The sequence below is a fragment of the Paroedura picta genome, chromosome 4, assembly GCF_049243985.1.
Source record: "Paroedura picta isolate Pp20150507F chromosome 4, Ppicta_v3.0, whole genome shotgun sequence".
In the NCBI taxonomy this organism is placed as follows: domain Eukaryota; kingdom Metazoa; phylum Chordata; class Lepidosauria; order Squamata; family Gekkonidae; genus Paroedura; species Paroedura picta.
The window spans coordinates 83,947,398-83,966,135 of NC_135372.1; the positions used below are offsets into that span (position 1 = coordinate 83,947,398).

Here is an 18,738-nt window from a genome sequence, read left to right on the forward strand (position 1 = left end):
CTTCAGCTAGAAGCATCGAGTAGTAATAAAACTTAGTATAACTTCCACGTGTTCACCAGAGTACTTCCTACATTTACCTGAGTCTGTGCTTAACAGTTCATGTACGTGTAGCTGTACCATCCTATCCTGATTGTACAATTACATGACAAATAACTACAGTATGTGCTGGCGTATAAGACTACTTTTTCCTCCTGAAAAACATGCCTCCAAGTAGGGGGGGGGGGTTGTCCTATACGCCAGGTGCACTTCAGTTGGAATAGACATAGCTGCCCATAGTACTGTAATGTAATGTAACAAACTCTATATTTTGAGTGGAAATGTTGGGGGGTCGTCTTATACGCCCAGTCGTCTTATACGCTGGCAAATACGGTAGTTATCCACTTGATAGGAATATTTTCTCTTGTGGCCAAAGTGGAAGCAGTAATCATCCTCTTAACTCATGCTGCTGTAGTTGGTTAGTTGCTTTTTGTAGCATTAGTATTGAGCATGATCTTAGGAAATGATGGTACTAGATATCTTTTTATGAATGGATAGTTTGCTTTTAATATGAATTTTATGTATGCATAGTTTTTTGTTCTGTATGAAATCTTTAGCAAAATACAAAGCATTATTCATATTTTCCTTTTATTTTTATCACACTATTCCACCCAAGAGCTTCCCTCTCTGTCCCTTGTTTTATCTTTGAAATAGTCCTATTAGGTAAGTTAGACTAGAAGAGTGATTAGCCCAATATCACCAGGTAAGAGTTTGGCACCTGTTTTTGATGGTGGAAGGGTTCTTCTGTTGTTACAAGAAGATGAGTGAGTTTTGGCTGTTTTTCACTTTGTCCCTTGTACTGTTCTTGATGTTTTGCTGAGCCTTTGAACAAAAGTTGTATTGTCTTGGTCTCTCCAATTCTTATCCCATACACTATCATATAGATTCTCACATTTTTGTGGTAGTCTTGCCTTAATTCTGTCACTGAAAATTCATGAATAGTATGGTAATGTCCATCTATAGTTTGTGTCAATGACATTCATGCTTTCAACTTGTGAATCTTCATTCTTCACCATATTCTTTGAGAAACCTATCTGAGCTAAACTACTTTGCTTTCATAACTAGAAGGGTTTTTTTATCCTGGACTGTGGCATTCTGTTCCTTTCCAAATATTTTAATAGCTTGAGAACAGCCAGCTGCTCAGTGGCACTTATTCACATTCTTTATGATGGTAACAGGATACAAATCTATGCCAAAGCTGAAACTAGTCTGTTTATACTTTGCTGCAAGTTTAGCCATGCTTAATAAATTGTGTCTACAAGCTCACTAAATGTTGAAGGATCATGAAATAATTCTTTGATGCAAGTTATGCCATCAAAGATTTACACCATTTTAGGGGGAAAAGAAGGCAATTCTTTTGTGTGGACAGAACTTAAAGTTGAGAACCAATTTGTTTGGATTTGCCAAAGTAACCATATGACGTTATATAGAGGACTAGAAATTAAGCCCGCTGTGCTGTAAATTCAGCGGGCGCTAGCTGCGGGAGCGTGGGGGTCCGGGCAGCTGTCCCCGTGGGCGCTGCGGCAGCGGCCGTTCCCTTTGGGGACCCCATCCCCTTTTCCCCAGCCACACTCACTGTCGGCAGGCTTGATGGGTGTGGCGGTGGTTCTCAGCGCTTGTCGCCAGTGTTGTGGGTAGTCCAGGGGGGCCGGGGGTGACGGCGGGGTGACGGCGGGTGGAAGGAGGCCAGGGCGGAAGGGTGAGCATGTGTGGTGGGGCGAGGCACCCGAGGCATAGGTGCGGCGCTCGCAGTGGAGCAGCTCGGCGGTGTTGGCGGGCGCAGCCTCCACTTGTGGACAGCGGAGCGGCGAGGCCTGGGGGCGACGCAGGCGGCAGTGGGACGGTACGTGGAAGGCTGCACATGTGTGGTTGGGGCTGCCATCATGGCGGGAGCCACGCGGGCCTCGCGGCCTGGGCGCGGCGGTGGCAGCGAACGCAGGGAACAGGCGGCAAAGCGGGCGAACCAGCAAACTGTAAGTCGAAGCTTAGAGAAGGCTTTGGGGGCCCCCCAAGGGACAGTCGGGCTCGGGGTGGGAAGGGCACAGGCGGCAGCCTGGGAGGCACACCAGTGGTAGCAGTGAGGTCCCTGGGCAGTCAAGGGCTGTCGCTGGGTGGAGGGAAAGCAGCTTTCCCTAAGTCCAGCAGCGTGGGGCGATCCTCCTCCCCAGCGGCCATCCTGGTCCTCGGCCAAAGGCCGCGGGCGACTCACCGTCTGGAGGGTGCAGCAACGAGGATGGCGGCTCAGTAGGACTGGAAAGTCGGTGGCGAGCTGTTCAGGAGACGGGCCAAGTAGCCAATGACTTCCCATTGGCCACGTGCGCCTCCCCATTGGCCACTTGGCCCTGGAGTGCCACTCCGGAGGAGCGAATCAGGAGCCGCGAATCAGGATTCGCTCCCCCCGAGTTTTTATCCCGGACAGCGCCTGCCCACTCTCCTCCCACTTAGCCCTTACCCTTTTATTTAATACCGTGGAGTGGTTTAAAGATGATAAGCTGATCCCAAAGAACAAGACAAGGTTTCTTTCTAAGTCCCCCTACTGTTAGAAATCTTATAAAATGTTTGGATGCAGTGCAAAGCAGAGAATATTTTATTTATTTGTTTTCCTGTTGTTTACTTTGATGGTAGGGAGAATTTCCTGATTAGTAGAATATAACTACTTAAACGGTAATGACTGGGGAAGGCACTGGCAAACCACCCCGTATTGAGTCTGCCATGAAAACGCTAGAGGGCGTCACTCCAAGGGTCAGACATGACTCGGTGCTTGCACAGGGGATACCTTTACCTTTACCTTTAGAATATAACTGGTGATTCAAAAAGTTCATCAGTGCTATTTACTATTTCTGCTCAGCAGATGGATTATCTCTAGCTAGAGAGCCAGCTTGGTGTAGTGGTTAGGTGTGCCGACTTCTAATCTGGTAAGCCTGACTGAGCAGTAATATCAGGGATCTCTCAGCCTCACCTACCTCACAGGGTATCTGTTGTGGGGAGAAGAAAGGGAAGGTAATTGTAATCCAGTCCGAGGTAGAGAAAAGCGGCATATAAAAACCAACTCTTCTTCCCCTGTGGAAGCACCTGAACTTCAACATTCTGCCTTCCCTAAATATTTCTCAAATTTTTGTCCAGTTCGGGGCTTCAAGCCACTTAAACCTAACAGCTGAACAGGGTGGTCCACCCATCAGCTGTTAGGCTTAATTAGCTGCAAGCCATTCAAACCATCAGTTTTATTCCCTTTTCCCTTCCAAGTAGGAGGAAGCTAAATAGACTGCTGAAATAACTGCCAACCATTTAAAACTAACAGTTGATGGGAGGATTTGCCAATCTGTATGCTTAAATGACTGGCAGCCATTTCAGCGGTCCATTTAGCTCCCCCTGTTTCTAAGCGGAAAGAAACCAAGTTAAATGGCTGCCAGCCATTTAATCCTTTCAGGGCAAATCCCCCCTTTCGCTGAACTGGGTCTGAACTGGCCAGTTTGTTTCAGGGCTTTTGGGTCGTTTCAGGGGTTCAGTTCTGGATTATCCCGAACCAAACTGGAATTTTCCAGTTTGTACCCATTCTTGATACTACATTTTTTTTTGGAATTTTTCTCTTGAGAAAGTCCACCAATGGACTGTAGATTGTTAATTTCATTCAAGATTTTAAACTTATGTTTCTCTTTGTTCAATAACTTGATTACATATAATTGAAGTGATTCTGTTCTGATTTTGGTGTGTGGCTGCCTGCTGCCTTGAGTTCTTTGGATTATTCTGATATCAAAGATGGTGCAAAATCTGAGGACTCTCTAAATTCGAGGGTTTTTTTGTACAGACATGATTTATAACATTAAAAATACTGCATGCTGAAGTTTGAAGATCAGGAAGGAATGACTGATATTAGCAAACCCGAGACATAGCAGTAGAGGAGGTCTGTGGATTCTTGCAGTGATCCAGGGTTTTTCTCAGTCACCCAGCAGATTTATTACTACAGTCATGGTAATAGATCATGGCCAACATCCACTGATATAACCCATTGCATTATAAAACGAAAGAATGAAAAATTCAAACTACATTCATTTAGAGGCATGTATTCCTCTTTAAAAAGCAAGCATTAGTTCTTCCTTTTGGCAGTATTTATACTCCTGGTCACATTGCTGATCATAAACCAGGTAAGATTTACAAAAGGGTTATTAATTAATTGGACTTATTGATTGTAACAATTCAGGATATATTTCTCTTTTGGAGGCTGCATATTATCATGTGATCATGCTGTTTTTACAGTGTTTATCACATACAGTACTGCTTAATGACACTGGCCAATAACTAGGTATGCCAAGTTCTAGGTAGCAACTGGAGATCTCCTAGGATTACAATTGATCTCCAGGTTACAGAGATCAGTTCATCTGGAATAGATGGATGCTTTGGAAGGTGATCTCTGTGGCATTATATCCTATTGAAATGCCACCCATCCCCTAAACCCCATCAACCCTACCCTATTAAATACATTTTCTGAATGATATGTATATGTAAAATTCACCGAAATGTACTGTCAAATGTCTTGTATAGGGATTTTTTTTTAATGTTCCATTTGGGCATATTTATATATTTAATTTCCAACTAATATCTTGTATTCTGTTAGAATAACTTCTGTGTCTGTGATGTTTTGGTTAAGGCCAGTTGTTATAGTGATAAGTGCTGGACAAGGAGCTGGGACCCAAGATTCCCTGTCTCCTGTGAAACCTACTGGTTGACCTTAGGCCAGTGACTGTCAGCTTAATTTATTGTGGTTATAACAATAAAATGGAAGAAGGAAGAGAACATTTTTACTCTGCAGAACTGGGTAGAGTAAAAATGTACAAAATAAATAATACTGATGATAAGACAGCAGTTTTTGAAATGAAACAGTTGTTTTGAAGACTAGTATGAAAATATACTCATCTATGAACTATGCATCATTAATAGCCTGTATAAAATATGTACCAGGTCTCAGTGCTGATTTTGTCTTAAAGATTATTTTATTTATATCTATATTGTTGTATTTATATACCGTTTACCTGCTCTGAGACTTAGTGACATTGATGTGCTACTTCTGTAAATTATAAATATTATTGTCAGATTGTATGGACTTTTTCTGTTAGCTGCCTGTTGTGATTGTGCTAAAACTTGAAATAAACTCAAATAATGTAGTAGCTTGGAATATACTGTTTCTCTAATATGCTGCCACGAAGACATCATCATTTCCCCCTGCAAACATATGGAGTTGTCATTGTTTTAAAATAAATTGTTGTAAGCACTTTGCTCTACATCTACTTTGCATGGAGTTTAAATGAGGTACCTGTCTAAAGAACTGTGAGGGCTCTTATTGCTAGGCCAAGGAGGGGACCAAAAACATTTTGTCCCAAGCACATTAATTCCGTGGTGACATGACTGATTATTTCACAATACCTGTTAAGAGGCTAAGAGCAGAAAGTGTTGGTGTATAATATGTAGCTGATGGGCTAAAACTTTGAGCTGCATAAAAATTAGATACACAAAAAATCAGTTCTTATACATCTTTATATCATTGTCTGCATTTTTGCACACGATACTTTCAACCATTTTGAGCCTTCTGGATAAAGGGGGAAAAAACATAACTTATTAAGCTATAGACACATACTCTTAAACCCAAAGAGTGTGAAAGGTGTTGTGCATATGTGACATTAAATGCTTCCTAATAAGAGCTGATTGTAGAAAAATTTGCAGAGGATTTTAATCAATTTTCAGTGTGCTGTTGGTTACCAAAGACCAATCAAGAAAAAGCAGTTTCAAAAAAGTGAAACAAAGAAAGATCAAATAGCACAGAAGACCCTTTCCTTCAATTATTGTTACATCCCTACAGTCCATTGGAAAACCTGTTCCCCCCCTACTCTGACACTCAGAGGGTCATTTCTTAAACCAGATTAAATAGATATTCAGTTGCTATAAAGTTATCTACTGAGACTGAAGCCTCTGAGAACTGCACAAAAAATGGTAGTTGTAAAAACTTTTTCAGTTGGCCCTCTCCCTTTTAAAACAAAAGGGTTTTACTGGGGCACTCAGGTTCATCACTGCCATCTTCCAATCTAATTGCCAAACGCCGCTTCAGGGATAGACTACGATTCCTCAGTAATGTAACATGAAGTGAAGAGAAAGCATGTTGTATAATACCTACAGTATAGAACACAATGATCTTCCAGGCCTTCCTGTCCGCTACCATTTCCCGGAGTCCATTGTCTTTAAAGTTAAATTTCAAATGTCTTTAACTTTATCTAAAAATAATACCTATTACATAAAGAGCCTTTTGTGGTGCAGAGTGATAAGGCAGCAGTCATGCGGTCTGAAAGCACTGCCCATGAGGCTGGGAGTTCAATCCCAGCAGCCGGCTCAGGGTTGACTCAGCCTTCCATTCTTCCGTGGTCCTTAAAATGAGTACCCAGCTTGCTGGGGGGTAAACAGTAATGACTGGGGAAGGCACCCCGTATTGAGTCTGCCATGAAAACGCTAGAGGGCGTCACCCCAAGGGTCAGACATGACCCAGTGCTTGCACAGGGGATACCTTTACCTTTACGTAATTATGTGCATTTCAAAACATCCTCTAATATTTTTCTCTGGTCCGATTACATTCCAATACATAATAAACACCTCTCAAGTCTTAACATTTTATTGCACATTTCTTTTTAGCATCCTATATATATAGTTTTTCCAGTATTGTGCCAATATCATTTGGGCAGCTACTAATTTGGGCAGTTACTTAACTAGATTTCTAATTCCTGGTTTCAGCCATCTGAAGGGCAATTCAACCAAAAAAGGGCAATTTTGAGGTTACGTGGTAATTTTTTCCTGTATAATGTCCGTAAATGTATTTAAGACATTAAAGGACTTTATAAAGGAAAAAAATTACCACGTTAATATAAATTACCATGCCAATATTCCTTTGCTACAGAACACTGTCACAATATGTGCAAAAAGGAGTCCATTTTAATATTGCAAATGCAACATCCTTTAGCAGGGGCTCTTATTTTTGCAATTCTGTCTAAATAACATGTAAAAAACACAGGGAGGGGACTTAACCTGAAAAATGAATCAAGAACTATACAGTTAAAGAATTCCAGCTCTACAGACCCAGTAATGCTATATAAGAAATGTGTTAGCAAAATACATATATTTATTATGATTGAATTAAAAAGACTTTTAGGCCCAATATAATAGCCTCAGTACAACAAAATCGTACAGCTACCATAACATTGATTCCATACTGCTTTTGTACTATATTTCCTAGGACCAGGATAGGAAAGTATAATATCAGAATACTATTCCTAACACCTCTATACAACCAAGGCAGAACTTTAACTTCATGAGGCCTCTGAAATTATATCTCTGCTTTGTGTCATGTATTATTCTAACTTGGTCCAAGTTTTAGAAATTATTGTATTAATATTGCAATGTCTGGAGTTGTGTAATTATGCTTCGCAACTGAAGAAAGCCACTTGGATTAAACTTTTGGATTTTGTTTTAAGGTTATTGTATATTGTATGTGATTTTATGGAATTGGATATTCTTTATGTTATATGACTATGAACTGCTGTGAGCCAGTTTGCTGGGAGTGGCGGTATACAAAACCAGTTAATAAATAAAATAAATAAACTCGTATGGTCAGGGTTGCATACTTGTATGATTTCATTCTGTCTTGAGGCTATTCTTTTGGGCCTAAAAGTGTTTTAAGTCAACTGTAATAAATACATATATTTTCCTAACAAAATTATTATATATTAGGCAATAGCATTACTGGGCCCATAGCCTTGGAATTCTTTAACCTTTTGGTTCTTGGTTAATTACCATCTATGCATATTTTTAAATATATGTTGTTTTATATTCTTGGTTTAGCAATATGTCAAGACGTCTTTATGCAAATTATACCACACAACCCTATGAGATATTAGTCAAATATTTTTTTTTATTCCTGATCATATTGACCAGGGAATTCTCATCTACCCTTATTTGTAACCCATATATAGTAGACAGTTATTTCTATTGTTTTTTCTGATTCATTGAGAATAATTCCAGAGCCTTTTAAAAATAAAAGTAGATTTGCAACTGGTAATTCGTAGTATCATAGAATAATAGAATTGGAAGGGACTTCATAGGTCATCTAGTCCAACCCCCTGCATCATGCAGGATACTCAAATCCCAATCGCTCATCTACTGTAACCTGCCACCCCTTTGCCTTCACAGAATTAGCCTCTCCGTCAGATGGCTATCTAGCCTCTGTTTAAAATTTACCAAAGATGGAGAACCCACCACCTCCTGAGGAAGCCTGTTCCACTGAGAAACCGCTCTAACTGTCAGGAACTTCTTCTGGATGTTTAGATGGAATTTCTTTTGAATTAATTTCATTCCATTCGTTCTGGTCTGTCCCTCTGGGGCAAGAGAGAACAATTCTGCTCCATCCTCCATATGGTACCCTGTTAAATACTTGAAGATGGTTATCAGATCTCCTCTCATTCATTTCCTCTCTAGGCTAAACAGACCAAGCTCCCCCAACCTTTCTTCATATGTCCTGGTCTCCAAACCCCTCACCATCTTTGTTGCCCTCCTCTGGACACATTCCAATTTGTCAACATTGCTCTTCAACTGGGGTGCCCAAAACTGAACACAGTACTCCAAGTGAGGCCGAACCAGAGCAGAGTACAGCGGTACCATCACCTCCCATGATCCGGACACGATACTCTGTTTGATACAGGCCAAAATCCCATTTGCCTTTTTAGCTACTGAGTCACACTGCTGACTCATGTTCAATGTATGGTCTACTAAGACTCCTAGATCCTTTTTGCACATGCTACTGCCAAGACAAGTCTCCCCTATCTTATATTTACATTTGTCCCTATTGAACTTCATTTTATTCAGTTTAGCCCACTTCTCGAGCCTATCAAGATCATCCTGTATTCTGTTGCTGTCTTCAGTTATGTTTGCTACCCCTCCCAGTTTAATATTGTCTGCAAATTTAATAAGTATCCCCTCTAATCTCTCATCCAAATCATTTATAAATACGTTGAACAACACAGGCCCCAGCACAGATCATGACAAATTAATTTATCTGTCCTTACCCAGACTGAGACAGGAGTGTCAATACCCAATTGCTCGATTTCCAAAATAGTTCTGGTTTCATACCTTTGATACCAGTCAGAAATTGCAGTTGATTTAAAGGTATAATAACATTTTTCAGTATTGGGTGCTGCCAGTTTGTCAAAGTTGATGCGTCATTTTTTACTGTATCCTAGAGTTCTTGTTGTTCTAAATAAATAGCAAACAATGTTTACTCGTAGAAACAGAAGTTGGTACAGTATCAGCGGAAGGGCCATAAACACAAATCGAATTACAGGTAGAATTTCTGGCTATGCATCCTAGTGAGAAAATCTTATCATTAATCCAAGCTTTTAGATGTATATTTGTTTTTAGTGTTATGTTGATGTTGTTTTTAGATGATTATAAACAGAATGTCTAAATATTAGTAATCTTCCATGCTGATTCTGTAAAGGAGAAATCCTTGAATTGAGCTTTAGTTTCAGCCAAAATATTAGCAAAAACTTTTTCTAGGTTTACTTCCAAACTCAGAATTTTTTTTCATATGAGCATTGTGTATTTTAGTTTCTTTTTTGACATATTCCCATTCAAGTTTATCAAAAATAATACTAGTCTCCTTATGTTTTCCTTCTTTTGTTTTAAGTTTGCATGGTAGTGGTTAAGAGTGGTGGCCTCTAATTTGTAGAAGCAAGTTTGATTCCCCATTTCTTCATATACAGGAGGCTGGGTGACCTTGGGCTAGTCCCAATTCTCAGTGCACTCTCCACATACCTCACAGGGTGTCTGTTGTGGGGAGAGTAAAGGAAGGCATTTGTAAGCCACTTTGAGACTCCTTCAGGTTGTGAAAAGCGGGGTATAAAAATCAACTTTTTTTGTTCTAATTCATTTCTTGTTTTCTCTTTACTTTTTAAATAGTAACTTGGTTGAAAGATTTTAAAAGCCCTATTATAAGCTTTAAGTGTTTCACAGACTGTAGTATATTAGATTTCTCAGGTAAAATTGATCTTAAAGAATTCTGTAATTCCAATTTCCCTGTGATTATGTAGCAGTACATTATCTATTTAGCACTCTTTCTGTTAGTGGACTGATTTAGTTTCATTTATAGTATTACTGGAGAATTAATTGTGTGTATAATATGACCAACTGGTATTTTACTTTTTTTTTTTTTTTTGCATAGTAGCATCCAAAATAATTATAATAATCTGTCAGAATGAGTTATGTAGTTCAGAAAGTATAATATTTCTGAATTGGCAATTTATGGTTATATATGCCTCTATTAAAATATACATGCTCAGCCATTCCTTAAATATTTTCAGGATCCCATTGTGAAAGAGTACTAGAGGATGGATCTTCACTCAAAATCCATTACACCATTTATAGTCATACTAGCTTCAAAACCCGTTCCTAAGAACAGGCCTTGAAAGGGTCCCCTCCTCTGGCCAGGCAGCTTAAGGTGGCCTTGGGCTGTGGCTCGCAACCAGATCAAGTGGGGCGGGTGGGGGCTGGACAGCATGTTAGCAGGGCCGGGACAGAGCTCCTTAGCTAGTCAGCTCCTTAGCAGTCCTTAACCAGCAGTCAGCAGGCTGGGAGGCCCTCATCAGCAGGCCCAGCCTAGCAGGCCAAGAGGCCCTCCAGCACAATTTTTTGCCCAGGGCCTCTCCCCTTACCGGCTGCTGGCTCCAGGCACTGAGGCATCTGAGAGCAAAGAGACTAGAGTCCAGGGACGGAGGGCAGGAGCTGCAGGGGCAGGGCCAATCAGGGCAAAGCTGGCTGCACCCTGATGTGCCCTATTCCAACTTGGACAGCTGGACATGCCCCCCCCCCCAGGCTGTTTCATAAATATATAGAGGAAGAACAATGGATAAGGATTTATTTTTACCCATTCAGTTATTTGTTTATCTTAACAACTTCTCTTTGGTAGTTGGTCCAAATATACAGTCTTAGGTAAAATTCCATTTGGTTCTGCATTGTTATCTGTTTTAGCTCCTGGCTATTTATGTAATGCATCATACAAGTAACACATAATAATTTTCAGGTTTCACATTTCAGATGTGTTTCTTGTAGGCATGCTATCTTTCTGTAGTGTTTTATACATTCTTTTAAATTGAATATTTAAAGAAAGACATGCTTTATTTTTTTCAAAAGCAAGACTACTTCAGCCTATGCTATATTTGAAAGTTACCAATCTCTTTAATAGTCCCATTTTCTTTGTTCTCCAGTTTTGTTTCATTTAAAACTTCTGCTGACACTTCCTCTTGTGGATCCAATAATTCCAAAAACTTCTTTGCATCCATCAGATATTAAATAATTGCTCCCTGTATTGGCCCAATAATTTACACAGGTATCCGCTCCTGTACACAGTACTCCATCTCTTTCTTAATCATTGAAGTTATTTTCGTGTCCTAAGAGTAATATCCAAAAAAGACTTGGGTGGGGAGAATCAGAAAATTTTGATTATGTACCTTTAAATCTGGATTAATCGTAAAGGTTTCTGAGACCTTATTTTTAACACTGGTATTAGCAAGTTTAATGAGGATACCTCTGGCTAGATTTTTTAAATCTAGTCAAGGCATCTAGTAAATCAGTATGCAAGTTGTCCAAGTTAGATCCTTCCACTTCTTTAAGGGCCCAGATCATTAAATGAGATTTTCTTGATTATCAATTACATGATCGTTACTAACTTATTTTCATTTTCTACATATATAAATTCTTGTTCAAAGTGTTAAAAGTATTTTAGCCTATCCATCTTATTGAATAATTTAATATTCTTTTCTTTTATCTCTTCAGCTGAGAGCTATACTTCATATAAGTTTATTTTCATGGTCTGGAATATGGATTCTAAATGATGAATGTGTAGTTTTTCTTTACTGCTTCTTCTACCTTGTTAGTGATATCCTTTTAAAACCTTTTAATCGTTGTATTAAATTTGTTAAATTCATAAGACTATAAGAGCCCTGCCTTGTCAGACAAATGGTCCACCTAGTCCAGCCTCTTGTCTCACGCAGTGTCTATCCAGTTCTCCTGGATGACCAACTACAGGGCATAGAGGCTGAGATCTTCCCCTGATGTAGCCTCCTGACAGTGGAATTCAGTAGCTTAGTGCCCCTGATTGTGGATGTTTCCCTCAGTCACCATGACTAGTAGCTATTGATAAACTTATCCTCCATGAATCCATCTTATTGTCTTTTAAAGCTGTTTATTTCTGTGGCCATCACTACATCATCTGGCAGCAAATTCCACATCTTAATCTTTCTCTGTATAAAGCAGTATTTCTTATTGTCTGTTCTGACCCAACTGTCCAACAGTTTCATTGGATGCCCTTGAGTTCGAGGTATTTTGAATGAGGGGGAAAAGTTACCTTTGTAAATTCTCTTCATCCGATGCGTAATTTTATAAAACTCTGTCATGTCCCTCACCATAGTTGTCTCCTTTCTACCATAGTTGTCTCTTTTCTAAACTGAAAAGTCGCAGAGCCTTCAGTCTTTCCTTATAGGGAAGGGGCTCCAACTTCCTACTCATCTTGGTTGCTCCTCTGCATTTTTTCCAGCTCTGCAATGTCCTTCTGGAGTTATGGGGACCAGATCCATGCACAGTATTCTAAATGAGGCCATACCATAGATCTGCCATGGGACATTAGGATATCAGTCATTTTATTTTCAATTTCTTTCCTAATAATCTCTAACATTGAGTTTGCCTTTTTCACTTCTGCAGCACACTGGGTTGACACTTTCATTGCGGTATCCAATACAACCTCAAAATCTTTTTCCCTCTCAGTCCCTGGAAGTTTAGACCCCATTAGCCTATACTTAATGTTCGAATTTAAAACAGTTTCTGAATTTCTTCTAACATTTTCATCTTGAATATGACATACATTTCCCTTTTTGTAATATCTTGTAGTAATTCTGCTTCAGGGAGAAAAACCATTTGCTATCTTCTGGAGTGGACATTTATTCTTTATGCCCCTTCCCTCAACTAATATTCTTTGATGAATCCATAGAAAAGTATTTACCATATATACTCGCATAGACCTTCTATTCAGCTACCCAGCGCTGCCACCGTGCTGTTCCCCGTGTATACACGGGGGCGGGGTATGATGGGCTGCCTCCGTGTAGCGCGCGCGCGCTTTACGCCGGGGCCAGGAGGGCCTGATTGTTGCTGGCCGAGGTAAGCCAAGCGGCAGGGGGGGAGGTGGGGAGGGGCCGTGGGGGAGTCGGGGGGCAGGCCCCCTCCACATGCACTGGTGGGGGCATGGGGCCGCCCCTGCCAGCTCCACAGCTCCATGGAGCCCGCAGGGGCGTGCGGTGTCCCTGAAGGCTGCCTGCCTCAGCCCCTGTTAGCCCCTGGCGTACCCAGGAAGCTGCGGAAGTTCCCATGTTTGCTTAACGCGGGCCTTCCGTAGCCCTGGGGCGGGATGCACCCGTGCTGGAGGCGGCGGCGAGCATTATCAGGGATTTTCCCCGAAGCGCTGCTACCGCCAGCGCAGGCATTATGGCCCATGATTAATAAACCCACCTGGATATAAGCCAAGATCCCTAATTTTACCACATAATCTGGGCAAATGTATTGACTCGCATAAGCCATGGGTGGGAAATGCAGCAGTTACTGGTAAATTTACATTAATTGAGGCACCAGTAGGTTAAATGATTTTGAATATTGATTTCAAAGAAAAACAGTAAACTAGCTCTGTCAGTGCAAAAGAGGGCCAGCAAACCAGAGCAGAACAACAGTACCCGAATTTGGTAACCTCCTACAACAAGTACAACAGCTACCAAACTGGGAGAATGGACTACTCTAGCTACAGCTACAGTGCCCCCCAGAACAAAATACTGAAATAAAGAACTGTAACACTCAACACTGAAAGAAAGAACTGTAAAAATCAACTTTTTAAAGAAACACAACCAAGAAGAAAAGGCAAACAATGCTGCCCCTCAGAAAAAAGAAGAAATAAACATTAAGAGAAACAGTAAATCCCAAAGTGCCCCCAAAACCCACCTCACCCCACCCACAGAAACCAAAATAATAGTTTGGAAGAAGTAAAGGCAAAAGGGAAAAAAAAGATCAGAGTCCCTCACTCAAATCATTGCTGTCCTAAGCAAGCTTCAGCTTACAGGAGGTTTGCAGAAGCAATTTAATGATTGGCTAGCTAGGAGCAGGCTGTTCGTTCAATTACCGTATATACCCGCGTATAAGCCAAGGAAGACTTTTTCAATGTGAATACTGTGCTGAAAAAACTCTGCTTATACCCGAGTATATATGGTAACTAAAACAGAAGATTGTATAATTTTCTTCCAATATCTTTTCAAGGAAGTCATATATTAATATTCTAAATCATTTTATCCTTACAAATACTCGTTTTCTTCAGATTTTAAAAATATTTTGCCTATAATTTAAGATGTTAACTCTGTGACAATAATGCTGAAATATCTAGCTTCTAAAGATTGTTTTTTGTAAGTTTTGAATAATAACTTCCACACAAAGACGAAGGCACAGTTATAAAGGGGCAGTTTGATAAAGAAACAGTTGTAAAAAAGGGGTCAGCTACCTAGGTATTTTCGTTGTTGTTTGCAGCACCCTACATGGATTTGGTAGCAAATTCACATTGCACATAAAACACACTCTGCCCCAGGGTCTTTGACTGTGCTCATAAGTTTATATGTGCATGTTTGCATTAAGATCTACAATGGTTAAATATAACCAAGAACAGCTTGTTTGGAGAATTTGTGCTGACACATACACACACACACATATATATGGTGTGAATAAAAGTTATTTTATTTTATGAAAGTTTTAGCTTGACTTTCTCAGCCCTTATCATCACCTGTAGATTTGTATAGCTTGCTATATGTCTTCGTATGTTAACACTTAATTTTCTTGTAACATACAGAGAAAAGATGGAAGGAAACAAAGTGAAGGCACTCACAAAAGCATTGAAGCAGTTGTTGCACGCCTTGAAAAGCAGAATGGAATGAGTCTCAGTAGTAATTCCAGTCCTGAGGCAACATTTATGGAATCATCAGAAAGGATGAACAATATGGACGAAGCTGTAGTTCCTCGGGTTCTTTATGAGGAATTGTTAAGAAGTTACCAACAGCAGCAGGAAGAAATGAGACACATTCAACAAGAACTTGAGAGAACAAGGAGGCAGCTTGTTCAGCAAGCAAAAAAGCTAAAAGAGTATGGGACATTAGTGTCAGAAATGAAGGAACTCAGAGACTTAAACAGACGGCTACAGGATGTACTTCTTCTAAGATTAGGCAGTGGTAAGTGCTTGAGTGTATATGAGACAAGTTTTAAAATGCTTCATTTCATGTTTTGCACAGAGTGACTAAAATATTCACAGAAAGATCCAGTTGTGCCTCTCAGCATTATTTAATCTTCTAATTCATTCTACATTGAAAATATTGTGTTCACTTTATTTTTTGTGAATCTTTTCTTTTTATAGGCAGACTTTTTCATTTCCAAAGGTCCATGTCATGTGCAAGTAATGGGACCTTAGCACTCTGTGGTATGCTAAAGAGAATCCAAGAAATATTTGACTAAAAGGAGAAGTATGCGGGGGGGTGGGAAGGTGTAGAGAAACTGTCATATATACGGACAAAGATAGCAGAGCTTGCCCCTGCATTTTTCATACTTCAGTTCATCTTCTGCAGCAAAATTGCTTGGTATGGCAAATAGAAAGACATTTACGGTTCATCTTTATGGCTTCTGTGCTGCCCCACAGGAGGTCTACACATTCACAGGCCTGCCATAGAAAAGATTTCCAAGCTTTCGAATACACCAGGAGCACCCCTCATACTTCTGGTGTCTTACCGCTGAAATGATCACATGACCAGGAGAAGAAGTGCTACTCCTGCTGTTCTCTTTTTTGCTGCCATAGAGAAGGAATCTGTTATTCGAATGGCACTTACACATGCCCTGAGACACGTATATTAAGCCTTGGGGAATTAGCTGAGCATCAAGGGGGGGGGGGGTTACTTAGCATTTAAGGACCAATTTCGCCTATGTTTATGAGTTCAATTATGCCCTTAAGAACGCAAGGCAGACACGTTGGTAAATTATATAAATAATAAGGATAGACTTTATTAGAAAGAAAAAAATAGCTAACACACTAACAAGCAGTCATATAAAGAATAGGGTGGGAAAAGAGGGTCCACTATAATAAACTTTGGGGGATAAGGCTTGGTTTTTCTGGCTTCCTGCAGCTGAGCAGACAAGTGCAGAGGAATTAGCTTAGAGGCAGTCACCACTAGTCTCTTAGGCAGCAGGAGAGAGAGGGAAAGGAACCCGTAGAGTTAAGTTCTTATGGGATTGGCTAGCTTTTCTTTGGCTGGGATGACTAGAGCTCTCCTCAGTTCAGGGGAAAAGCCACCAAAAGCCAATCAGATGGCTGAATTTTCAAATTGAGATTACTGGAGTGCACTTAATTCTAGGGAAAACCACCAAAAACCTGGGGGTACTGGCTAATTTTATTTGGTTAGGATCTCCTGTGCTTGCTTGAACATGGGGAAAATTTAAAAATTTAAACGTCTGAGCTTGGCAAAGCCCGCCTGAGTCCAGTTGACACTCCAACTCCTGCTGCCGCAGGGCAATTTAGTGCTACAGAAAGCAACTCTGCTTGCACAGATTTTAGCGGTAGGGGGATTTTCCTTGTCCTTCATATGGCTAAGAGGAATTCCCTACGCCTTTCTATATTAGCTAATCCTTAAGTGTTGGGTGCGTGTGAGACATTCACTTAAGCCTAAGAACCCTTGCTTCAGTGTTCCTAGTCATACAAAACAAGTCTCCTAAGGCAGCCAAAAGACAGAGAAAGAGCAGAAAGGACAGAAAGGCCCACCCTTTTAGAAAGCACACTTCAAGAACACATTCACACACAAGCAAGTGCCTAGAGTTTATTCAGGGCTTTTCCCTTACGCCCTGGGTTACTGGAGAGGGCAGTGTGTCCACTTTACTTCCCTGGGGCAAATGCCTGCATTCTCCACCAAATCTGTTACCTGACTCACGCTTACACATGTCCTTTAACACAGTGGTCCGCAAGCTTCCGCTTGCCGCGGACCGCTGCAACGTAGTGGGGGAAGAGTGCGGCCCGGGGGCCTGTGCACGCGCGGCAGCCCCAGCGCAAACGCGCATGCGCGGACTGCTGCGCACGTGAGTTTGCGCCACCACCATGCCGGCGGCTGCGGCTTCCCCTCCCGGCCCCTCCGAGCCGCAAGCTTCTCTTCCCTCCCCTCCCGAAGTGAGAAGCTTGCCGGGCCGCGAGCTAATCGGTTGCTTTGGCGGCCAATTTGCTCGTGGCCTGGCGAGCTTCTCGCTTCGGGGGGGGAGGGAAGAAAGAGCCGCGGCCCGGCGCCGAGGCCTTCATGGCCCGGCACCGGGCCGCGGCCCGTGGGTTGGGGACCACTGCTTTAACACAGATATTAAGTCTTGGGGAATCAGCAAAACAGCGAGAGGTGGGGTAACTTAGCATTAAAGGACCGATTTTGCCTGTGTTTACGAGGTCGATTATACTCTTAAGAACTCAAGGCAGACACATTGGTAAATGGTAAAATAATAAGCATAAACTTTATTAGAAAGAAAATAATAAAAGTATAAATATAACTAACACACCTATTAAGCAGTCGTATAGAGAAGAAATAAGGATGGGTAAAAGAAGGTTCAGTATATTTACCTATCCTGGAGAATGGAGAGTCAGAGGAAAGTAACATGAGCCAGTGTGAAGGGTCCCGAGTTAGAAGGCAGTCAGGGTGACTGTGTGAAGCCATGGTTTTCATGGGGTTTTGGGGAGGGGCCTGTGAGGTGGCCTTAAGTAAGCACATGATGGGATTTTCTATGGGTCAGGATGTTGGACAATGCCCTGGCCAGGTCTGCAGATGGTCATTGATGGGCTTAAACAATGGTGTTAATGGGACTAAGAAAAGGGAGCCATCGTATCATAACAGGTTTACCCACTAGTATTTAGGGAAGAGATTTTCCCTGGCAGGGGGGCCAAGGATGAGTGATGTGCAAGATAAAGAAGTTTGCCTAACGAGCTCCTGGTCAAACACAATGGAGCTGGTCCATTTGATCAGCTAAGGTTTATAAATAATAATAATAATAAATCTATGTTGGTCTTAAAGGTGCTATTGGACTCTGATTTTATTGTGCTACTTCAGACCAACATGTCTACCCATTTGAATCAGTCCTGCAGAAGTCACTTTCGTGTGACACTGTAGCAGAAACCAATGTAGTATAGTGTTGGACTGGATCTGGAAAACCCAGGTTCAGACGCCATCTTGTCTGAAAGCTTGCTGATGTGCAAACTCTAATTACTAACTAGTTACAGTGTCTACTACAATCCCTTATAAAAATATATTTTGGATTCCATTGGTCATCTCTTGTTCTTGATGACCTACACATTAAATAGCGCATTAGCTGTAATTTTAATCTGGATCAGCCTGTTTACACTGCCCCAGTCCATGCTAGGAATTAGTATTAAAAACAAACAAGTTCTCAGACAGGCTACAAATGAACAGTTTTGCATTCAATTCCCTGAGTTGCTGCTTCTTACTGTCTTTCATATTATGTGATGTCTAAAGGCTGCTCACACATTCTTTTCTCTGTAAGATGGCAGGTTCAACTGCTGTCATCTACTGA

At 41.1% G+C, this 18,738-nt stretch overlaps 1 protein-coding gene across 4 annotated transcripts in view; it reads left to right on the top strand.

Moving 5' to 3' along the window:
* The window catches only part of BEND5 (BEN domain containing 5), a 1,107,701-nt gene that overhangs the window by 602,698 nt on the left and 486,265 nt on the right, over window positions 1-18,738 (top strand). For 2 of the 4 annotated variants that reach the window (XM_077333809.1, XM_077333808.1), the window contains one exon: window positions 14,993-15,368. The exons of the other annotated variants lie outside the window; for them this stretch is intronic. In XM_077333809.1, coding sequence (XP_077189924.1) covers window positions 14,993-15,368 — 376 coding nt within the window. The remainder of the gene's footprint in view (window positions 1-14,992; window positions 15,369-18,738) is intronic. 4 annotated transcript variants of the gene reach the window in all.